The 25789-nt window shown below is 44.8% G+C and overlaps 1 protein-coding gene across 1 annotated transcript in view; it reads right to left on the minus strand.

Annotated features, from left to right (window-relative positions):
- Positions 1-5730: 5730 nt before the first annotated feature.
- Positions 5731-25789, minus strand: part of LOC135555138 (fibroblast growth factor 10-like) — a 31244-nt gene continuing 11185 nt past the window's right edge. The window contains exons 2-3 of the mRNA XM_064987496.1: positions 10590-10693; positions 5731-7518 (exon numbers count right to left, since the gene is read on the minus strand). Of these exons, the coding sequence (XP_064843568.1) occupies positions 7324-7518; positions 10590-10693 (299 nt within the window). The 3' untranslated portion in view covers positions 5731-7323. The remainder of the gene's footprint in view (positions 7519-10589; positions 10694-25789) is intronic.

Consider the following 25789-nt stretch of genomic DNA (forward strand, 5'->3'; position numbering starts at 1 on the left):
ACACCAATCAGGCCCGCGAGGACTGGAATTGCCCACCCCTATTCCAGATGTTAGCAGGGTGAACAGGCCATGGCTCGGGTGGCTGAGGTCCTTCTTGTGACACCGGGTGCTGTAGATGTCCTGGAGGGCAAGCAGTGTGCTCCTGCAGAGTCCCGTGGTTGCGGAGGGTGCAATTGACCATACCAGGTGGTGATACAGCCTGACAGGATGCTCTCAATGGTGCATCTGTAGAAGTTAGTGAGGTTCTTAGGGGTCAAGCCCTCTCCCTGTCAATGTGGGTGGGCCGTGCTGTCTCTGCTGTCTCTTCTAGTCCACAATCAGCTCCTTTGTTTTGTTGACGTTGATGGAGAGGTTGATTAACTGTCACCATTCCGCCAGGGCTCTCACCTCCTCACTGTAGACTGTCTCATAATTGTTGGTAATCAGACCTACCACTGTTGTGTCATCAGCAAACTTGATGATTGAGTTGGAGACGTGCGTGGCCATGCAGTCAAGGGTGAACAGGGAGTACAGGAGGGAGCTGAGCACGCACCCCTGTATGTCCCCCCTGTTGAGGATCAGCGTGGCGGAGGTGTTGCTGCCTACATTCCCCACTTGGGGTCAGCCCGTCAGGAAGTCCAAGACCCAGTTGCACAGGGAGGGGTTCAGTCCCAGGGCTCTGAACTTAGTGATGAGCTTGGTGGGCACTATGGACTTGAAGGCTGAGCTGTAGTCAATGAACAGCATTCTTACATAGGTATTTTTCTTATCCAGGTAGGATAAGTCAGTGTGCAGTGCAATGGCGATTGTGTCGTCCATGGATCTGTTGGGGCAGTATCAAATTGTAGTGGGTCTAGGGTGTCGAGTAAGGTGGAGGTGCCCCACTGTATGTTCCTTAACTAGCCTTTCAAAGCACTTCATGATGACAGAAGTGCCTGCTACGGGGCGATAGCCATTTAGTTAAGTTACCTGGGGAGGCAATCAATAAGGTAAGAGTTCAGGTGAGTCCCATGACGCGCTGATGCACGTAACAATGGTGTCAGTTGTGCGTATTGATGGGTCACTTGGAGCCCTTGAGCGCCTTAGAGGGGGAGCGGAAGCAGGTCAGACTACCCCCCCCCTCTAGGGGCACCACCTGGCGTCCCCCCTGGGCGAGCCTGACGGGCCGGCTGAGGCGCGGGAGCTGGACGAGCCGGGCTGAGGCGTGGGAGCCCTCCGAGCCGGCTGAGGCATGACGTGGGATGCTGAGCCAAGCGAGGCAAGAAAACGTCTCGAGCCAGCTACGGCATAACACCTCATTTGACATCTGAAAGGCACATCTCAATAGGTGGTCCAGGTAAGGCCGATGACATCACGGATTCCCATCAGACCCATTCCTTAAATGGCCTACTCCTTGAAGTTTGCAGGTGTGTCTAAAAAACACTATTCTGCCCAAAACATATTTTTTTACCCTTTAGTGTGTGTACTTTATTGTATTTATACTGGGGATATCGCTTTTCAACAGTAAAAGATCATAAATCTCTGGAGGTCTTCTTTAATATGTTAACTTCTTATCCTTCTGTGATGTTGCAAGAGTTCCCGGGTTCAGATCCCAGGCGAGCCCCACAAAATGGATCCTCAGTACAGCATAGGAGGTTTCACTTCTCTTGAATTGTAAATGATTTTCTTCTCATGTTTTTTACCCTTCTTATGAGACCCTGTCAGTCATACCTACAGCACATTGTACCAAGAGGTTTCATACCTACAGCAGTTACACAGAACCAGACATGATTAAAACTATGTGTGGACCACATTTGAAACAGGACTTTTAGAAGAGAATGCCCACCTAATGCTACAGTTCTGATGGAGTGAGAAGGAGAGCTAGTGAAGTAGAAGCAGAGACTGCACACACAAAGGTGGGACTTGAAGGGGAAATTGGTACATTAGTGGGTCCCAAAGGGAACTATATTATAAGCTCATAGCTAGTCTAGACCCGAGGCAGTCTGGTCAAAACGCTACTCCCTCTTAGTGTAGGCTACATGTTGTTGTCCCTCTTTGATTAAGTCTGTCTCCATATTTATCCAGGGTACTGAAAATGATACAATTTCACAGGCTGTTTCGTTAAAAAAATGTGTCCCCTCAAACTGAACTGTAACAGACAGTTGTATTCCTCTCCCTTGCCAATAGTGTCAAGTTATCTGTGTTCTGTTCTTGAGAAGCAGATGATGACAAGGCTTGACAGAGGAAACTGACACTTTCTGGTAACGGATATTTTATGTGTCTGATACAGCTTGCCAGGGTAATAAAATAAAACCTTTTCACCACAGCGAAACCAACTTATTTTAAAACCCATAAGAAGGACAAATTAGCCATGATGAAACATTATACGTGGAAAAATGAATCTTTAGGGAAGAACGTCCACCTGCTAGTCCTTGAACATGAAAGGACAGCGTGTGCTACCGTAACGTTAGCTCTGAGAAAATATCCCAGCACAGATGGTGACAAAAGACAGAGACAGTCTAGCCCCTCTCGCTTGGAGAATTACTCCAAACACACACTGGAGCTCGAGGGGCAGGGTGGATAATGTTTGGCCCGCCTCAGACTTCTCATGAACCTGTCCCGACTTAGGCCTTTTCCAGTCACCAAAAGCCAAAGACAACCTTATGATGTTGACTGGGACTTGCTACAGTTGGCCAAACTATCTGGACGGAGCCTCAGCCCCTCCACCCTTTCATCCTCCTAGCCTTCCCTTCCAATCCTGTGGTGTCTGACATGCCCGCAGGCATCTGGGGAATGCCATATGGGGTGAGTGTGGACGGAGGCCTCTGTGGCACCACATACCTGCGAAGTGGCATGGTAGGGCTTTGGGGGTAATGTGGCTGGTGCATGTGGCCCTAAGAGGCCCTGTCTCATGTGGCTGCAGACGCACAGACTAATCCACTCACTCAGTGATGAGAAGGCCCGGCCTGGCCTTTCTGATGGACCTGATGCCTGATGCCAAGACTCCAGCAGACAGTTCGGCCAGGCAGCCACAGAAAGAACAAAAAGGCAAAGGTATTTCTGAAAGTTATGAAACTTAACTCATTCTACGAGTTCTACGAGGAAGAAAATGAACAGTCGGCTTTGTCTGAGACATTGGACATACAGTATTCTCATACTCTTCTAACATACACAGGTACACACACACACACATATGCGCATGTGCACTCACACACTCATCGTCTGCCCCTCGGTCTACTCACCGTAATAACTTGGGCTGTTTTTGTAACAAAACATGACCCTAATCCCAAATGCAGGGAGCTGTGAATGGCTCTGAACAAAATGGCAGACAAATGAGAAGGATTAGAGAAGGCCTGTGAAAGACTGAAGGGTTTGCTATTGATCTTCGGTGGTCCTGGGCTCTCTCTGGGCCTTTCTGTTTAAAACCCCCACTGGGTAAGAGCATGCAGGGCCACTCCAGAGCCCCCTCGGCAACTGAGAGACATACAACAGCCGCAATTAGTCTCAGGAGCTGTAATAGCAATTCAATAAGCGCTTTAAAATTCTGCCCCTTCCCCCCACCTTTTTAGTCTACATACATCAGATCGGTATTGTGAGTGGCAAGGGTTTTTTCTCTCCCACCCACCACAGTTCTTTTCACTCCTCTGAGAGAAATTGACCACACAGTGTTTCAAAGGTCCCTGAAGCTTTAGGACGTTGTAGCTAAAGCAGCATGACTTGTGCCCCCATCATATTATTGCTTGTTTTGTCTGGAAGAAATCATTTTTATGACTCTTTTACAGATGACAAGACATGTATAGATACAACAAAAAAACGGCTTAGTTCAATAATCTACATACAGTATGTGTCTGTAAAAAAGGGTAATAGGCAGAAAAATGAATACTAAAATCACTGTTTGAGGTTAGAATAATTCCCACAGTACTGTCCTAACATTGTGAGGTCAGTACAGAGCTCTGCTGTAATGAATCAGGACAAATCATTAGAACACTGAGCAGCTCTGCATTGCTGTGGGGTCGATTTCAAATATAGTTCTTCTCCCCTAAATGATATTGCTTATATTTTTTATGGCCTTTGCCAAACCTTGGAACCACCCTATACGAGTGCATCAACACATTGCGTAGTGACACATAGCAACTGATGAAACCCTATATTTAGTAACAAGCACCAGTGCATAGGGCATTAACAGGCCATGGTAGAGTGGGAGTAGGTGCTGTCCTTTGGATGTTATCCATTCCCATTCACTTGTATTATGTTTGGAACATTCCACCTTGATTTTTTTCATGGCGTTTTTGATCAAAGTCGATTGCTTTGATGACCGCTGCCTAGGGATCCCTCTTGTTTTTCTGGCGAGCACACTGACAGGACAGCAGAGGAACAATGATAATTACAGACTCCCATTTAGTGTCCCTGTGCTCTGAGCTGGGTCTGGCATAAACAGGCAGCTTCACCTTAAAGCCAAGAAATACATTTTTGTACTGTTAGACGAGTGGAGAGGTGAAGACACTTTGACGATGAGGTGGGCCATTCAACAGAACAGGCATAAAATGGGATTACTTTACTTTGTGGGCTTGCATGTTTCAAAGAGATGCTGAGCCTGCTGAAGGATTAACAAGGATGTATTAGTCGAGAAACACCTGCAAAACTAGATTTCTGCAATTACAGTATATAACATCTGTCTATTGTCTACTAAACCTTATTTCCCCACTTAACTGTCAGTAAAATACAGAACTAAGTGAAGATTTCACTACTTTCAGCTGTTTCTTGTGAGACCCGATAGATTGGGCATGTGGCACTTTAAAGGTTCAGATGGCGTCGCAGCTGAAACTTCCCCCACTTAGATACAAGTAACCTTTGGCCACGTCTTCAGCTCTAAAGATGTAAAAATATAAGGGTATAAAAAATATAATTCAAAACTAACACACTCAGTCTCCCTAGACCCTCACGCCCACATCCAATTGTTTGGCAGACCTTTGGATCGAACGGCAGCGTGACACAAAGTTGTTTTGAATTAACATGTTTCCCATCAAAACAATTTCACATTATGACAGGTTGAAACGTTTGCCTTTCTCCCACTAATAGAGGCCATTCATCTCTCCATCTTTGCAGTCTGCAGGGTAAAACAATTCTATAGCCTCCCATTCTACAAGGCCTTCAATGTGATTGAAGACCCATGATGGCTCATTGAAGACCAGTGATGGCCCATTGAAGACCCGTGATGGCCCATTGGAGACCCGTGATGGCCCATTGGAGACCCGTGATGGCCCATTGGAGACCCGTGATGGCCCATTGGAGACCCGTGATAGCCCATTGAAGACCCGTGATAGCCCATTGAAGACCCGTGATAGCCCATTGAAGACCCGTGATAGCCCATTGAAGACCCGTGATAGCCCATTGAAGACCCGTGATAGCCCATTGAAGACCCGTGATAGCCCATTGAAGACCCGTGATAGCCCATTGAAGACCCGTGATAGCCCATTGAAGACCCCTGATAGCCCATTGAAGACCCGTGATAGCCCATTGAAGAGCTCATCAGGGGAGGTCCACTACATCAAATCCACTCCTGCTGTGAATGTTCATGTGGAGATGATGATGATGATGATTATATAACTCTGATGGAGATGTTGACAACCCAAAACAATCAAGGCAAGTACAGTACATTACATAAGAGGCAAAATGGTCACTCTTTTAGATTGGAGCTAACTGAAGAGATGTGGTGCGTGTTAGCATAAGTGACTCCTTGAACATTGGGTAATTTATGTGTATTTTATTGACGTTCAAGCTGAACACGAACCAAGACACTCACTAATGTTGTTTTGATGACAGTATTCAATTAACAGACTACCTAATAACTGACTAATAGTTGAAACATGTGTTCTTGTAGATCCTCATTACTGACCATTCAGATGTTGGGAGTAGGTGCCATATTGCAGCAACATACAGTATAGACTAGAATATGGACTGGAATACAATTAGGATTTCAGACTAGACACAAAATGGAGACAATAACATCAACTTCAAATGTTATACGGTACAAAAAGGTTTAAATATATTAAAAGTTCTATTTGCAACAGGTTTTTGAAAATGTTATCAAGACATGACAAGATAATGCAATAACCAGTTATCATACATACAAAATTAATGGGTTAAGTCCTATCACTGTCAAAAAGTGTACATACAACCCAGTGGAGGTTGCTGAGGGGAGGACGGCTCATAAAAATGTCTGGAGAGGAGACATGGAATGGTATCAAACACATGGAACCCACCTATTCCACTCCAGTAATTACCATGTGCCCATCCTCCCCAATTAAGGTGCCACCAACCTCCTGTGATACAACCTCAAATGCACTACGTGTTTCAAAGGGAGTACCGTATGCATTTATCTACTGAATTCTGAAACTAACATATCAGAGAAAACGTTGTGACTCCCACTTTGAAAGATTGACCCCTGAGAGCTCGTGGTCTAGGATGAAAGAAGGAGGCTAAAGCACACTTCTGCAGAGCTCACCAGTTCATTTCAGAAACCCAGAAGACCCGATAGCCTTCTAGTCTATGTTTATTCTATTCTACTGAGCCATTTACTTTACCTTCCTATTCTTATTTTTTTACTATTTCTTATTGTTGATGCATTGTTGAGAAGGAACCTGCAAGTAAGCATTCCATTGGACCATGTATACCACACGTCTCCCGTACATACGACTACCCAATGTCTTACAGCAGATATCCATGGGTATCAATGTACATCAGTCCAAACGTTTCCGTAAACATGGAATTCTGTCCCCTCTGTATGAAGTCCATTTTTGACAACCTAAATCAAAGCCCTGTTCACTGTTTGTCAGCTCTTTTACATCGGCAGTCCATTGGTTTAACAGCATATCGTAAGGTCCCTCAAGGGAAAGCATTGTCTCCTGTAGAGTCGCAGAAAATAAGGGATGGGAAATATATAGACAATACTCGTACCCTTTAGAGGGAGGATATGTTTCAATTACACACTTTCTCAGCGGACGGTGGTGTCAAAATTACTCCTTGACACAGAAGAGTGTCATCAATATTATCCTCTCGGCTTGATAATCAATCATAATGATAATAGACATACTGTATTTACACAATATTAGCAGCTTTACTTCTGGACCTTACGTCGTGGGGGGGGGGGGGGTGATGAATAACTTAAACTTACTGTATTATGCACCCCACTTCGATCTCAACAAACAAAATAGTTTATAAGACCCCAACAAATGTACATATATGGGAGAAGGGATGGATATAATAATGATCATCAAATAATCATATTATTCCTAATTATCTTGGTAACCACAACATTAGTAGGAAGGACTGGCTGCAGAGCAGAGCATGAGTCCAGTTGTTCCTCTATGAGGGCAGCATGGGGAGGAAGTGGGTGGAGGGGTGTCTCCTCCGGGCTTTGTGACCTCGCCGGGGCTTCCCCCTGCCGTTCAGAGATACGAACATCTGCCTGCCGCCGTGTTTCCAGCGCAGGGAGGCATACGTGTTGTAGCCGTTCTCCTCGATGCGCTCCTTGAACTTACAGTTAGGGTTGTACTTCACCTGCAGGGGAGGGAGAGAGGAAGCGAGGGAGAGTGAGGGATAGAGGGATAGAGGGAGAGTGAGGGAGAGTGAGGGAGAATGGAAGAGAGGAAGAGTGAGGGAGTGAGGGAGAGAGGGAGGGAGTGAGGGAGAGAGGGAGGGAGTGAGGGAGAGAAGGAGCGAGTGAGGGAGAGAGAGGGAGGGAGAGAGGGAGCGAGCGAGAGAGAGAGAGGGTGAGAGGGGGAGAGTGAGAGAGGGAGAGTAAAACATGTGTTTTATGACCAGGAGTAACTAACAGCAGTAGCATGGACACACCTCTGAGATGGGGACAAAGGTCCATGTCTGTTATTGCATTCATGTTTTCCATTTATTTCTGTGTCGTTATGGAGTTATTTGTTGTGTGTTGTTTCTATGTTGTTCCATAACAAAACAATAACCATCCACATTGAATGGCAAAGCATTTTATAATTAGGTGTTCGTTGTGGTCGGATCACGGCCAAGAAGATATAACAGTATAAAAACAGGCCTTTTTCATACTGTAACTAACCTACATGAAGAAGTGTTCATCTGCAATGTCAAATGTTTTGACAGTCATCTATCAGATTGTTATCACTTCCTTGATCCATTTCTGAGGCTATGAACAGAAACAGGGATTTGTGTCAATATACAGGCACATGCCAGCCAACAAAGCCCTCTCCTCATTGCCATGGGTGGTTGGAACTTCTTATCTGTACGTAGGTATGACCTAAAGATATGACCATCAAAACAGATTCTGGAGCAATCCCATCTTCGTGCCACTATCAGGCTGAGATCACGGGGCCCTTATGGAGATAGCATCAGGCTAGCTTGATTCTCCTGCTTAATGGTCATTAAGGGAGGTTTCAGTGGGAGGTTCTAGGAAGCTGAGTGAGTTCATCTATGTCCTGTTTATGCTGGTGGCAGGGTGAAATAATGGTCTGCAACTCATCACAGCTTCACATTGCTGACTGATTGCCAGCTCCAGATTTTCTCTCTCTCTCTCTAAGCTGTAAAACACTTAGATACCACGCCATAGGCAGCCTCATTACATAACAGAGAGAGAGAAAGAGAGAGAAAGAGAGAGAGAAAACGAGGGAGAGAAAGAACGAGAGAGCTGTGTATGAGCCAACAAGTGGCAGATGGCACGCAAGACCTTCACATCTGCCTCTTCTGACATTAGTTCAGCCTCCTTTTCTTGGCTCTCTGCAGTATTTGGACTTTTCTTGGCTATCTGCAGTATTCTGACTTTTCTTGGCTATCTGCAGTATTCTGACTTTTCTATCTGCAGTATTTGGACTTTTCTTGGCTCTCTGCAGTATTCTGACTTTTCTTGGCTCTCTGTAGTATTCTGACTTTTCTTGGCTCTCTGCAGTATCCTGACTTTTCTTGGCTATCTGCAGTATTCTGACTTTTCTTGGCTCTCTGCAGTATTCTGACTTTTCTTGGCTCTCTGCAGTATTCTGACTTTTCTTGGCTCTCTGCAGTATTCTGACTTTTCTTGGCTATCTGCAGTATTCTGACTTTTCTTGGCTATCTGCAGTATTTGGACTTTTCTTGGCTCTCTGCAGTATTCTGACTTTTCTTGGCTATCTGCAGTATTTGGACTTTTCTTGGCTCTCTGCAGTATTCTGACTTTTCTTGGCTCTCTGCAGTATTCTGACTTTTCTTGGCTCTCTGCAGTATTCTGACTTTTCTTGGCTCTCTGCAGTATCCTGACTTTTCTTGGTTATCTGCAGTATTCTGACTTTTCTTGGCTCTCTGCAGTATTCTGACTTTTCTTGGCTATCTGCAGTATTCTGACTTTTATTGGCTATCTGCAGTATTTGGACTTTTCTTGGCTCTCTGCAGTATTCTGACTTTTCTTGGCTATCTGCAGTATTTGGACTTTTCTTGGCTCTCTGCAGTATTCTGACTTTTCTTGGCTCTCTGCAGTATTCTGACTTTTCTTGGCTATCTGCAGTATTCTGACTTTTCTTGGCTATCTGCAGTATTCTGACTTTTCTTGGCTATCTGCAGTATTCTGACTTTTCTTGGCTCTCTGCAGTATTCTGACTTTTCTTGGCTATCTGCAGTATTCTGACTTTTCTTGGCTATCTGCAGTATTTGGACTTTTCTTGGCTCTCTGCAGTATTCTGACTTTTCTTGGCTATCTGCAGTATTCTGACTTTTCTTGGCTCTCTGCAGTATTCTGACTTTTCTTGGCTCTCTGCAGTATTCTGACTTTTCTTGGCTATCTGCAGTATTTGGACTTTTCTTGGCTATCTGCAGTATTTGGACTTTTCTTGGCTCTCTGCAGTATTCTGACTTTTCTTGGCTATCTGCAGTATTCTGACTTTTCTTGGCTCTCTGCAGTATTCTGACTTTTCTTGGCTCTCTGCAGTATTCTGACTTTTCTTGGCTCTCTGCAGTATTTGGACTTTTCTTGGCTATCTGCAGTATTTGGACTTTTCTTGGCTCTCTGCAGTATTCTGATTTTTCTTGGCTATCTGCAGTATTCTGACTTTTCTTGGCTCTCTGCAGTATTCTGACTTTTCTTGGCTCTCTGCAGTATTCTGACTTTTCTTGGCTATCTGCAGTATTTGGACTTTTCTTGGCTATCTGCAGTATTTGGACTTTTCTTGGCTCTCTGCAGTATTCTGACTTTTCTTGGCTATCTGCAGTATTCTGACTTTTCTTGGCTCTCTGCAGTATTCTGACTTTTCTTGGCTCTCTGCAGTATTCTGACTTTTCTTGGCTATCTGCAGTATTTGGACTTTTCTTGGCTATCTGCAGTATTTGGACTTTTCTTGGCTATCTGCAGTATTTTGACAGTGGAACAAGCCTCTCTTCAAGACCCGCGTACGAGCATCACCTGCAGCTATTATCAAGCTGGGCCCAGGTATATAGTCATGATTGATATTGCCACTATTAGAACTTCATACTTGAAACTTTGGCCTGCTGTTGATTTTCATAGTGTATACCTCAAAGACTCATTTGAATGGAATGACCTGTGCTTGGAGGAAACATCAATGTCCCCTAGCTGGAACCTGGCTGCCCATGGTGTCTCATGAAACAATGTTGCAAGGTGTACCTACCGATCCAAACAGTGTGCCTTTTTTGGACATTGCTAAGTACAGCCCGGTGCTGACCGATTTGATGGCGACGACTCCCACACTGACAGATCGGATTTCCATTAGACCTGAAAAAGAAAGAACAGAAGTCTCTGTTAGAACAGGGGAGTTTTCCATCATAAGCTACTCTATCGTTATCGATTAGGAAACCAGACGGGCATATGCTCTGTGGGGAGGGTTTTCCCAAGACAAAAGAGAAAACAACTGCATAATGGCCCATTTAAATGTTTCCCTTTGTGAAGAGACATCTACAACTCAGTTTCTTATTAACAATCGTCTCACTGAGAACTACTAGACTGCAGAGACATAAATACATTTAAAAATAGGCTGTGTCATCCTTCAGAAATACAATATGATTCAAATCAGCCATTTCAAAAACATATCATAAACAATATTCAAGAGGAAAAATCTATTTACTTGTAAGACAACACTGTTTTCAAGTAAAAAAAATAATTATTTATTATTCTGTGTCTGGAAGTACGATATGATTTATGCAATGAAATGAGAACACCCAGTCTATTAATCCATTCTGAGCCAGACAAAATTTTCCAGAGCTCACTGTATCTACACCCTCCCAGTAGACTGACTATAGCATTCAGCACAAAGAGCATTACGGGCTGGTTCCTGTCTGCACAGGGAGGGAGTGCCATCATCCCAGACCAGACACTGACACTCCACCCAGATGATGCCCGGTGAAGTTTACCAGGGAGACACAAAGCAGCGTCTGATGGCCACTTACACCAACCTCTTACCCACTTTCTCCATAAAAGACCTGGCAGTGCTGCAGGCTAATTGTTTCTTCTGGGCACTGATTGCAAACAAATCCCATGTGGCTTGGTCATGATCTGGTTTTAGTCTACACAAAAAGCCCTTAGCCATTGTCATGGTGATAGACAGAAATGTTTTGGAGATGACCTGTGGGTCTTACCACGGGGGCCTGAAAAGGACCTAATTGCTGGATACGCTGCTCCCTTGGAGAACTCCTCCTGTCTCACCTTCAAAGGCACCCTGATGTGGCCTGCTATCAGATCTAAGCACACATCCCTCCAAACAGACATCGCAAGCCATGGAAACCTGTTTTTGGAGGAGAAAACACCTTGAGAAACATGCTGTTTTTTCTCCTCTAATGGGCACCTCTGAATGTTGCTGAAACGGGAAACGAGGCTAACAAATAGGCTGTTGCATTTGGACAGGGCCTGTAAACACAGTAACATCAAGGTGCTGAAGGAGATGTGGACCTCACACCAGTAGGAAATGAAGTAGGAGCAGTAAACTCACGGCCCAGACCAGAGGTGCAGCGCTGCTCATGCAGAACCACATGTGCTGAAGGGGGCAGCTAGTGGGTTTCCGAGCAGGGACACTGGTTAAACCCATCCAGCGATGAAAAATAAACGCGCTCACCAGGGTCCGAGCAGGTGTTACTCTCCCGCCGCTGCCATCTTTCCCCTATTTATTTATGTAAATCCAGACTTTGTTTGGAAAGAAATTAGGAAAAAGCTGTAATTGGGAGCAAGGGTTGGCTTAATATGTTTGGGGATTTTAAAAAAAAGAGTATTATAAACTGGGTGGTTTGAGCCCTGAATGCTGATTGACTAAAAGCTGTGGTATATCAGACCGTTTACCACGGTTATGACAAAAATGTATTTTTATTGCTCTAATTACATTGGTAATCAGTTTATAATACTATAACGCACCTTGGGTGTTTGTGGTATATTGCCAATATACCACGGCTAAGGGCTGTATCCAGGCACTACGCATAATAACAGCCCTTCGCTGTGGTATATTAGCCATATACCACACCCCCTCGGGCCTTATTGCTAAATTATATGTCAATCATTATTTGAATATGTTGGTAACCTATTGTTTGAAAATGATAATGCCATAGAAGCAGGTGTTGAGGATATATTGGCACGGTTTGAAACACCCGTGTCAATTTATCCTCCAAACACCGGCCTCTCAGGCTTATTCACTTAAATACTTAAGACACTTAAGATCAGGGAAGTTTTTATACAGGTGAAATCCTTATCAACAATTGACATTGTGAAACCAACTACTAGATAAGACAGCGAAAGACATTGTCCGTTTCTCTTTCCTTCCTTCCTGAAACATGTAGCGATACACAGACTCACAGCTGCTACCACCACTATCCATGCTAACCAGGTGAGGTCATCTACATCAGACACACAGAGAGACAGAGAGGGTAAATACATAGAGGACCTGTTGAGTGTCTTTCTCCTCTGACGTGTGTGTACATGGAGCCCCTTTCTCCACACAGCTGCAGTGGGACAGCCAGCCCAGGGCCAGTCAGCCAGTCAGCCCAGGGCCAGTCAGCCCAGGGACAGTCAGCCAGTCAGCCCAGGGCCAGTCAGCCAGCCAGCCCAGGGCCAGTCAGCCAGCCAGCCCAGGGCCAGTCAGCCAGTCAGCCCAGGGCCAGTCAGCCAGCCAGGCCAGACCAGGGCCAGTCAGCCAGCCAGGCCAGGGCCAGGCAGGTACCAATCCATCCAGATGCACCCCCATCCCTCTGATCCTTCAAAGGCATGTTAGCACATTGATGGCAATGTCCCCTTTTGAGCTGTGTTTACAAACACTGGGCGTTATGGTGGTAGGGAGCGTGTAAGCGACTCATAAGCAATTAGGCCCAGGCAGGCTGGTGATTGGAGCTCACTGTGGGTTTATGGGGACTTGTCTAGTCCAATGAAAAGCGCTGCTGCCTCTAATTGCCATTATTTGCTGCTCTGAGCTCCAGGCACTGTAGGTGCTGCCATGATCCTCACTCTGATACATAGATTGCACTATGTACTAAAAGCAAGGAGTGGATGGCGTGGTTACAATGACTTTTCTTCCCTGAGGTATCGAATGCAGGAACGTGGATCTCTTACGTGTGAGAATAGTTTTGTACGGACGATCTTTTGGATATCAGTCTTCAAATAGACCTCATAAGTCCTCATTATGTTAAGGCTAATGACCACCTCATTAGACCCACATATCATGTTGACAACATGTTATGTCATATTTATGCAATGGGTGTTGCTGCTTTTTCAATGCAGTATTAACTCATTTTTGCATGTTAACCAATTATTGCATGTGCACATGCAATAAAGGAACTAATGATGAAAGAAAGGGCAGCTATTTGTAATCATGCTGTTTATTATAATCCACTCTCTGCTGTGCATGTTTCATCTGCTCTGTTGATGAGACAGGTAGCTTTAGCTTCTTTCTTACCCTTGGCAGGATCTGTTGACATGTTTTGGCCAGAGCTGTTAATAAGCTGAAGCTGCTATTACAAACAAATCCCTATACAGGACTAGTCAAGTGTGGACTGACCGTTTTCTATCTTCTATGGGATTTTTAAAGCCCAGTCGTCTTTTACTCTCTCTTTTCTTTCATTCCCCCTTTTCTGGAAGTGAGCCCCTCGTCAGATCATTCAGCCTTTTCTGACCTTGAAATAAAAATGCAGAAAGGAAAGCGAGAGACTCTCACGGGGTTCCTTTTGTCAGACTCATGCTATGGGAGGAGGAGGGAGTGGGTACTGGGTGGAGGGGCTGGTAATAAAAAGGGGGAGGGGGTCATAAAACTATGTGGACTCCAACTTGCCCCTCCGTCCCCCAATAACTCTTTGTTACTTACCTGAGAGGTGGAGGAAAGACAAGATCTTATTAATGACTGAGCTTTTTGTTGGACTTGGTGGGGACGGGACAGGGGGGGGGGGACCGTCCCAATACACAATTATAAAGCAGGGGATAAGGGAGGAGGAGAATCGAGTGAAAGATTTCTTGGATTGCCCCCTTCAGCAGCCCTCCATGGCCCGGTGCTCGACCAGGAGAGAGCCTGGGAATCGGGGCGCTCCCGCTGGGCGCCTGCTCTTGATTGACATACCTTTTCAATTATTTCACAGTTTGCCTTTAAAATGGAGAGGTCCCTGTTGTTTTTTTTCTCTGCCCTCCTTTTCAAAACACAAGCTTTTCATGCTGGGTCTTCACTGCTGGGCCTAATGGCTGTGACCAGCACCTTTGATCTGAGCTGACCCCCTCAGAGGGCTGAGGACTGGGTCCAAGCAAATGCCTGTGTGTGTGTGTGTGTGTGTGTGTGTGTGTGTGTGTGTGTGTGTGTGTGTGTGTGTGTGTGTGTGTGTGTGTGTGTGTGTGTGTGTGTGTGTGTGTGTGTGTGTGTGTGTGTGTGTGTGTGTGTGTGTGTGTGTGTGTGTGTGTGTGTGTGTGTGTGTGTGCATGGTTAAGGAAGGAGGGGACAAAGCCAGCATCACTCAATACTACTTTAAACACCTTGAAAAAGTATCATAGGAACAAGAACCTGATAGGTGATTGGATCAAAATCGTTTCAAATGAACCCTGGCAATTAACTTTTTATGTGGCATCACTCTGTTATTAAGCGTAGCATTTTTACTCTAATCTCAATGTAGGTCACAGGTTTTGAATGAATTCGCAGAATATGGGAATCTGTAGATATATACTACAGATATACTATTGTTACATTATGAACAATTATCACATCAAAAGGAGGATAAGGAAAATAATTGATGTTAACTTCAGCTATACGTGTCTTGTTGAAGCTATGTGAGCCATATCAGTCTTATCATACAGACAAAGTCTGCCGGGTAGAAAGGAGAAAAGGACAATCGACCCCTCTTGGCCTTTTTTCGTCGCTTTTTATGAGTATATAGTGCTTTTTAGACATCTTGAGACCCCCTTCTTTTGTGTGGAGCTCGAAAGGCAATGGGGTGAACAGAGGAAGAGAAAGGGGAGCTTAACTTCACACTACTGGCTTCTACCTTGTCACTTGTCTGTGTTTGAAAGGCTGGGGAGGGGACAGACTTTTCTCAGTCTGTCCTGCTCAGCCTCTCAAAGGACTACTTTCACCTGCATGTTTAATGGATCGTCTCATCTAGAACAGTTTACACACAACCTTCTCCTTGACCTGTAGATAAGATACTGTAGGGCATCAGAGGAGCAGTATTAGTTTCATGACAAACACTTGATAAGGACGTCTCTCAACTAAATGTACTTGCTTTTATCACCTTTTTGTTTCATGAGCGAAGAAAATACCCCACCCCCTCCCCTCCTACAACCCTGACAAAAACAGCTGACCTGGCCATCAGTTAGTGGGCCATTAAAAATACAAACATCATCATCTAATTGGTTTCAGTCCCTGTCCAAGCTGACAACCTGATATGATAATGCTGAACCACATAGCCATGTGGTTATGGGCAGCCTGAGGTTGTGGTGACAGATCAAGTCCAAGGACAGACACATGCCACTGGCAGGTTCATCGCTCTCTCTCAACACAGCTCTGAGGGCATAGAGGTAACAGAGGTTAGCCAAACGGTGGGCTTCCAATCTCCGTGGACAGGGATCTGTAATGTAAGGTCCGCAAAATATATTTGAAAAAGAGTGGATCATAAACATGTTTGTTATATCATACATTGTAGAATTTATCGCCTGGTTAAAATACCACTGAATAGACCCCCCCCCCCATAATGTCAAGGATTGTGTTTAATTTCATTAATTCCGTTCCGACTGAAAGAGAAGCTTGGCTAGGATTTGGCAATATGACTTCTATATAATATAATTGCATTGGTAACAGAGAAGTGCTTAATATAGCGGGCATTTTAGAAATGGCATGTATAGTATGGAGAATACTATTGGATGGCCACAGTCTTGACAGTTTTACCACTACATTGGGTGGCCCATTCATTTTTACTAATAGCTGAATAATAGATGGTGAATTTCTTGTCAGGGACCCAGTACATTTAGATTATAATAGCAGAATTTACTGGAAGCCTGATAATTCTATCATGGCATGTGATACTGCCTCATTGATGGCTGTTTTTTTTATGAGTGGCTGTATGAAACCAAATCTTCCATTAACTTCGAGTCTGACAGTGTTGGGACGGAAAAGGATCTCTTACAGGACACACAGACGTCTGCTGGGAGGCGAGGAGGGAGACTTGCTAACCTTTACATAGGAGCTTGTAATTCAGTCAGGGTACATGAACTCACATCCTCTAAGGGAAAAGACAGCAGAAATATATTATCGATCAGCTTTCAATATTACACTGTCTGTATATTACTACACAGCACTTGGTACATTTGGTGAAGCCAAGTTGCACTTGTCACAATTATATATTTCCACAGTATAATGGTTCACTTTGACTGTGACATCCAAACTGAACCATTAACCACTTCATCTTTCAAACAGCTTTTAACTCTGGAAAAACAAAGAGGGGTGGATTTAGGTAGGTTGTATGTGGTCCGTGTGCGTGATTGGCCCTGTTACATGATGTCATGAAAGCAAAGATGGGCAGGTTTATGTTAGTGCAGGGAGGGAGCAGGCAGCAGGGCTTGTTTGGGTCATGGTGCTGCATGGTGTCTGTGCCACATGTCCTTCCCATTCATCCGTGTCTGAGGAGGAGGTCAGTGACAGACAGGAAGCAACATTAATCAGGTTCAATCTTAGCATCTACCTGCTAAAACCAGATGACAAAGCCCAGACAGAGAAGAGGTACAGGGAAGGGCAGGCAGAGAGAGCCCCATAGAGCTCCATAAAGCCCCATATCATGACTGACCGAGTGGCTGGTTGGGTGATTTAAGAATTACAGCTGGAAACGAGATTACCCCTGCTGAAATATCGCACCCTTTGAAACAAATTTAGAGACATGAGAGAGAGGCCTTGATTAGCCAATTGGGGGAGAATTGAAACAAATTTAGAGACATGAGAGAGAGGCCTTGATTAGCCAATTGGGGGAGAATTGAAACAAATTTAGAGACATGAGAGAGAGGCCTTGATTAGCCAATTGAAGGAGAATTGAAAAAAATTTAGAGACATGAGAGAGAGGCCTTGATTAGCCAATTGGAGGAGAATTCCCTAAGCACTATTTCTAATCCTGGAGGGCTCAAATGGTTTGTTCATCAGAAGGGAGAATTGGATATCTAGCCCTGTAGATGAACATGCAAATCAATGCACCGTAACTAAATCCAATTCTAGGAGAAACTAAAAAACATGTTTAACCCTTAGAGGTGAAACATGCATGTTTTTGACTATCTTCACATTCACTTTTCATTGAATGGTTTATTCATGTAATTTATCTTCAGGGATGTTGGTTAGGATGCTAGAATATGTTCTACATACAGTTTCATTTAAAGACACACTGTAGTCAAACTTGCGTCAAATGGAAAGCGAGCCAGATTGGATGAGGGATTTGTGACCTTTGGTTTTTACATGTTTTCTTTTTAGAACGGCACGCTTCATAACTAATGTGGCTGTCAAAAGGTTATGCCAGTTTACGCTGATATACTGAACATATGGTGTGATGCCCTCACTAGTTTAAAGGACTGACTGGGGTTGGAAAGCAGAATAAAATGTTCAATCTCTGCCACCCCAGAGCAGTGCCCCAGAACTGTTGAGCTGCCGCTGTGGAGCTCAAGGCTCAGCATCAGGGCAGCAGCCTGTGTCTCTGGACATGCATCACGCCTAATTAAGTCTCACAAGGCAAAGATGATGTATTCATTAAACCCAAATGGCTATGAGACATGTCTCCTTGGGGCAGAGTGCAGCTAAGTGGCTCCCTCACACAGACACACACACACACACACACACACACACACACACACACACACACACACACACACACACACACACACACACACACACACACACACACACACACACACACACACACACACACACACACACACACACACACACACACACAGTATTGTACAGCTAACCTTGTGGGGACACAATTCAGTCCCATTCAAAATCCTATTTTCCCTAACCCTAACCCGTACTCTTACCCTTACCCTAAACCTAGCTCCTAACCCTAACACTTAATGTAATTATAACCCAAATACAAATTATAACCGTAAGCCTAAACCCCCTAGAAATAGTATTTGACCTTGTGGGGACCAACAAAATGTCCCCCGTTGGTGAAATGTTTTTGTTTAGTGTTGTTGTGAGGCCTTCTGGTCCCCACAAGAATAGTTAAACATGTCCCCCCCCCACCCCCCCCACACACACAAACACAAACACACACACACACCTCTCACCCGCTGCAGACCCCTTGCTCCTTCCCACATGTTTTAATGTTGCTGGTGTGAGTGGGGAAGCACAGCTCAGCAGAGCCCTGAATGCTGTCCAGTGCGAGGACCCTCCTTGTTCTCTGTGTTGCGGTCTGTGATGATATAGTACATATACTGTAATGCAGTATACACGTTCAATAATGTGTAGCCTCTAATCGCTGACTGCTTGTCTAAATAAATAGATTTAACAAATGTCATTTTAAATCATTCATTTCCAGACATACGTGATACTCAGACTTAGATGAGATGAAAGCTACTGAAACAGAAAAAAAATGTAAACCCCACAACAACTTGATGAAATCTGAGTCTCCGCAATAACATTACCTGAACACCTCTCTCAGGTCTACAGCATGTTGGAGACATTAAATGCATCCAAGGTAGCCGAAGTGAAAAGTATCCAGCCCTATAGCCTCTCTCTTGAAATAAATGAAGACTGTCTTGGACTCTTGGCTACCAGAGGTTCTAACAAGTAATAAAGATACTCATGGCTATTTTTACTCTCATTTTTGGGCGGTTGTGATCATTGCTCATAGTAATGGATGTTGTTTTTATTATACAGATGTACTTTTAATAACCAGTCACCCTGACACGGCTAATGAAGCGAGGATAAGACAATACAGTTTAAAGTTTGTACAGTCTGGTGCATGTCCTACTACACACACTACAACCACACACCACTACTACAAACACCACTACTACACACACCACTTCTACACACACCACAACCACACACCACTACTACCACACACCACTACTACCACACACCACCACACACACCACTACTACCACACACACTACTTTCACACACACCACTACTACCACACCCCACTACTACCACACACCACACACCACTATTACCACTACTACCACACACCACTACTACCACACACCACTACCACACACACCACTACTACCACACCACTACTACCACACACCACTACTACCACTACCACACACACCACTACTACCACACACCACTACTACACATACCACTACTACACGCACCACTACGACTACACACCACTACTACACACACCACGACCTCACACCGCTACCACATACATCACAACTACACACACCACTACTACACATACTCCACTACTACCACACACCACTACTACCACACACCACTACTACCACACACCACTACTACCACACACCACTACTACCACACACCACGCCCTCACACCGCTACCACATACACCACAACTACACACACCACTACTACACATACCACTACCACACACTCCACTACCACACAAACCACTACCACACAAACCACTACCACACACACACTACTACAGACACATGCCAAATCCCTGTGTCTGTCTGAGGACATACATGTGTCTTGTACAGTGTCTCTGTACAATGTGAGGATCTATACAATACCCTCCCAGCTGATGACTTCATGTGTACAGTACAGTGGACACTACCCTGTCTGCTGATGACATGCATGTGTGATCAATAATGTGACTAGATCATGTATAGAAATAGCCATTGTATTTATATGATGTATGCAATATGTTGTGTTGTCAAGGAGGCACCTGGAGGAAATTGAAACAGAGTGAGAGGAAGGCCTGTCTGGGTGTGACGGTGTCTGTGTGTTCCCTTCGTATATGGCCAAGAACACGGAACAACAACGGACAATTGACAGAATGGAGAACAGGAAAAGAAGAAGAAAAGAGCTGGCAGAGCTAGCTCCTTCCCTACCCAGATCTGCACTGTTGTTCCCACATCCCTCTTGAGGGATGAGAGCGCCGATGGGCCTGATAACATTATTTGCCTACTGTCTTTTAATCTATCAGTCCACACTCACTCACTGCCGAGCTATCTGTGTGTGTTGGGATAGGCTCGCACGGACATGTCCCATACACACTGGACAGCTCCGCATAGACCAGTAGTATGGGGAAGTGATGGGGAATGTGCAGTGATATGGGGATGTGGGTAGACTTATGTCATTTTATTGTTGAAACGTTTTTCTCTATTTATGGTCCTACAGATATCAATCGTTTTCAAAAGATGGCCAGCGGGACAAGATTTTACTTGTTTTTTTGTGTTTTTTTGCACAGACAAAACTATATATTTAAATGGCATGTGCCAATCATAGAACATTCCACAGTATCGAGATAAACAAATAATGCAATGCTTACTCAAAATAGTTCACACAAAATCCCCAGAGGATAATGAAGTGCAACTGTGATTCTCTGATCTGAATGCATCTAACCTAAGATCCCAACTCTTTCTGCAGGGTGCTTTACAGTTCTACGGTATGGTTGAGCTGTTTTATCTTATAAACAAACACCCATTTGACAATGTCATACTCAGTATAGTTTTACAAGCCCACGGCACAAGTCATGCAGTATAATGCCAGCAGTTGACGAATGAGCATTCAATGTCAAATGAAATACTACTTGTATGACATGCTACTAGTACGGAAACATGAATTCATCCCTATTCCGGCTCTATTTCACTCTAACCCTCTGAGTGCAGACCAGAACGGGCTTCTGCTGTGTGTGTGTGTGGGTTGGTTTGTTCTTGTATCCTTGTGGGGACCTAAAATCCGCAAAAGTCCCCACAAGGATAGGAAAACAAGGAAAATTCTCCCTTTTGGGGACATTTCCCACATCCCCTTCAGGACAAAGGCTATTTTAAGTTTAGGAGTTAGGATTAGGATGAAGGTTAAGTGTTAGATTTAGGGTTACGGGTTAAGGTTAGGATTAAGTTTAGGGTTGTAATAAGGGTAAGCATTAGGGTTATGTTTAGGTTTAGCGGTTAGGGAAAATAGGATTTTGAATGGAAATTAATTTGAAGTCCTAATGAGGATAGAACAACATAACGTGTGCGTGTGTGTGTGTGTGTGTGTGTGTGTGTGTGTGTGTGTGTGTGTGTGTGTGTGTGTGTGTGTGTGTGTGTGTGTGTGTGTGTGTGTGTGTGTGTGTGTGTGTGTGTGTGTGTGTGTGTGTGTGTGTGTGTGTGTGTGTGTGTGTGTGTGTGTGTGTGTGTGTGTGTGTGTGTGTGCGCGCGCGCGTGCGAGAACGGGTTAGTGCTCAGGTGAAAGCTGACTCTCACACTCCCTCGGCCGCAGATGTGAGGGGTGACATTCTCTCACACACAATCCCTCTCTGGTACAGTTTCAGGGCCAGCACAGCACTCGGCCCAGTTTCCCCTTTATACTGCTGCTGCTGGGAGAAGTGCTCGGGGGATTAGCCAGGTCCTTCAAAGGCCATTAAAGCAAATGACAGGTATCCTGTTTCGGCGGTGCTGGGACAGGCCAGGTGAGGAGCACAGAGGCCAAGCAGGAGAGCAAGGGTCAGCTGGGGACAAAAAGACCAGGCCAGTGTGGGCCCCACTCTATCTGGCTCACTCCCTGGCTCTCCTAAACTGGGAGCCCTGCGTTTATGAATGGTCCGCTTGATGGGACCGCCGAGACATTGTCTCACTCTGGTAACTTTAGCTTTTTTACAGTCCGGCGTTTTGTTTTCGGGTTGGGGAGTTTTTCTTTTCGTTTGGGCATGACTTCCCCGATGGAGAATTGATTTGAATGAAAATAAAACGTATCTCATCAGACTAGTCAATAATTCAATGTTTTTATCTTACCAACATTGTAATTTGCATTGCAACACTTCTCTAAAGTAAAGAAACACAAATGAACATCAAAGACTAAGTATGAAATGAAAGGTTTTTTTCAAGCAAGATTTTGGAGGACAAATGTTGTTGGTGACAAATGGATTTAGGTTATGTCATTCTAATGTTTCCCTCTATGTGGGGACTTCAGACTCTATCGTACTCTCAAATGGATTTGGGTAATGTCATTCTAATGTTTCCCTCTATGTGGGGACTTCAGACTCTATCACACTCGTTAGAAGTTATGATATGGTACATCATAATAATGATAATAATACATGGGACATATGTAATACTTTTCAAGAACCCAAAGTTGTTTTACAATTGCAGAAAGCTGGCAGCTGGTGCTGTACTATATGGACTTGGACGGAATCATTACCAGACAATCCTTCCCCTCGGCTAAACATTTTCTTAAAATTGCACTTAGATTTTGCATTTCCATCAAAGACCTACATTTGAATACTTGGGACGGCCACACACCATTGAAGTTTATCAGTCCATTGTTTTATCACTCTACATCAGTCTATTGGACATTGTGGAAGACATGAGACAGATACAGCTGATAACCATATATAGATGGCCATGGAGAGTTCCATAGCCTGCCATTGTCCCTGGACATCACGTACACAGTTTGTCCCTGGACATCACGTACACAGTTTGTCCCTGGACATCACGTACACAGTTTGTCCCTGGACATCACGTACACAGTTTGTCCCTGGACATCACGTACACAGTTTGTCCCTGGACATCACGTACACAGTTTGTCCCTGGACATCACGTACACAGTTTGTCCCTGGACATCACGTACACAGTTTGTCCCTGGTCCACCACGTACACAGTTTGTCCCTGGTCCACCACGTACACAGTTTGTCCCTGGTCCACCGTCATCTCTCTCTCTCTCTCTCTCTCTCTCTCTCGCTCACTCCACCCCCGTCCCACTCGGTGAACGACTATCTAGCAGAGCTGCGGAAGTGTTGAATTAACCAATTACCTCTTGCAGATAAAGCACACGTTCTCACAGTCTGGTAGACCAGGGTCAAATGTGACCAATTACCCTATCCCCTCCAAGCAGAGATCCTCAGTCTGTCTGATTCATCCACAGTAAGACAGGGCAAATCCCTCAGAATCCTGACCCACCACTAGAATGGCCCAACCCAAAGACACATAGTAAAATTCTACAACAGTAAAACTCAAAAACAACACTGAAGAAAACAGACTAACAGTGCACATTACCACTAAGTTGGGTTGCCGCTGATGCACTGGGCCTAGCTATGCAGATACTGAACATCAAATAACTTGTTGTAAACTATTACAAACATGAGTCATTCAAGATAAGGTATGCAGTAAAAGAGGTTTGTATGGGAGACCTCCCGCCCTGCCACACAGATAGCTAATAATTTTATCTGTAAACACAGCCATATGGAAGACGTGCTTATGCTTGGAATGCCAACATGCAACAAGTGGTATTATACACAGTGAGTTCCTCAGGTCTGCTAAGACTATGCTGGGACCCCATTAACTCCCTCCAGCATGAACAATCAGACAACAATCCCCCTGTACTGATGAAACCAAGAGGCATGGGGGGCAGCCCCGGGGTGCAGCGGTGCGGGTTGTGGGGCGACTGAGGGATTGGAGGGGTGAAAGAGGTTAACTGAGCCACAGTGTGGTCATCTGTCTGCGCCTGTGTGGTACAGAGGGGGTTTTCTTTAATCAGGGAGAGAGAAGGAGCGCAATGCCTCCAAATCATGCATCACATCCGTAACGAGCGAGAGGCTGTCAAAGGCTTCACAGATAGTTACGAGCAGATTCGCCCCGCGCATTGTGACTCACGGCTTCTGCAGTTTCCTGCACTTTGCTATCAAAAGGGGGCCACTAAATTACAGTTGGAGTTGCATCTGCAGCTGGTTTGCTGTCCAGACACAGGCACAGGCCTCTGACTGGAAACAGAACCAGAGGAAAACAACGGCTTGTTTACCATTTCTTACCTTCATCTTTGGCTGCAAAACTGGGCAACACTGATTCAGGAGCAGACGCATCTAAACTTAAACAGATAATGTCAGGTTAAACAGTGGGGTTTCATAACTTAGGTACAGCGAGAACTTGACGCTCGTGTTTACAAACCCAATTATCATGCTATCAGAATACATGCTATTTCATTAACTCATTTGAACTCCACTTAGTTCCCTTTAGCCTTAATTAACCCTAACCGGTCCAGTGATGACCTCTGGCTTATTTGGGTTTCTTCTGAACCTCCCTGATTCCAACTTATCCAGGACTCTGAACAAAATAGGCACTGTGTTGCCATGACAACCAGGATGAGACAAGGTGTGTGTCTCTTTGAGTGGCAGGTTGGGTGGCTCATCAAGTTAAGTTCAGAGAAGTAGAAAGTTCCACTGGATGAATATTACACAGGGTTGTCTCCCTGGCCTCAGTTTGCCCCGTATTTACATTATTAAAATGAGACGGGCAGACAGGGAGTTGACAGGTGGCACAAGAGGGAAATCAGGGCCCTGTCAGAACTGTCACTAGCTCCACTGGCCAAAGGGCCCTGACCCCAATCCTATCCACTGCAGGGGAGGAGAGAGAGAGGAGGGGGAATGGGGCTGGCATCTAGACCCTGTCGGCTCATCCCAGTCACCAAACACACATACACACACACATTCACGTCAACCAGCTCATGTTGCAGCCGCTGCAACTGTCACTGGCAAAGATGTGAATAAAGCCTGCAATTTTAAACACATCTAAATATTCTCTCTGGGGATGCCTTGCTACGGATGGATGCAGGTTTCAGTTATCTGACAAAAGAATGCACCGTCCCATATGAAAGTAATGTTACTTCCCTCATAATATTCCATCAGAATAAGCTCTAGGCAGGAATCATTACTGTAACTGCTCAATGAGGTGCTGGCTTGTTTTGATTGAAGTCCCACTGATTGAGTGCACCTCCTTACTGCAGCTGTCTGTGGAGAAAGCCCTCTGACACTCCAATGCTTTGTTACCACCCGATGTGCTTTAATGAAGAGCATGAGCTCCTACATACACAGAGAGAGCGAGAGAGAGAGGGAGTCTGAATCTACTGAGGTAAAGTCTGGTTCTGATTAGGCATTAATGGAAGGAAAGGCACATCTTTCTCAGTTTAGAGTCCACATCATGCTTCTACAATGGCACAAGAACAAACACTGCACATCCATTCTATAAAACACACACGTGCAAGTTCACAAAGAACTTTTACATGCTACTCACATCCTGCTCATGTTCACTTAGCTAAATGCTCCCTCAGATAAAAAACCAGGTACAGGGGATGCATGTGTAATGCATTCCTACAGGAAAGTGAGCTGCAATGTCTAAACCTGATGGTATGCGAAACCTGGGGAGTTCCAGTTTTTACACTTTTACATTTGCATTCATTATCCACTTCCAGAGATGGAAGGTTACAGTACATCAGAC

The sequence above is a fragment of the Oncorhynchus masou genome, chromosome 15 (genome assembly GCF_036934945.1).
Source record: "Oncorhynchus masou masou isolate Uvic2021 chromosome 15, UVic_Omas_1.1, whole genome shotgun sequence".
NCBI classification, from domain to species: Eukaryota; Metazoa; Chordata; class Actinopteri; order Salmoniformes; family Salmonidae; genus Oncorhynchus; species Oncorhynchus masou.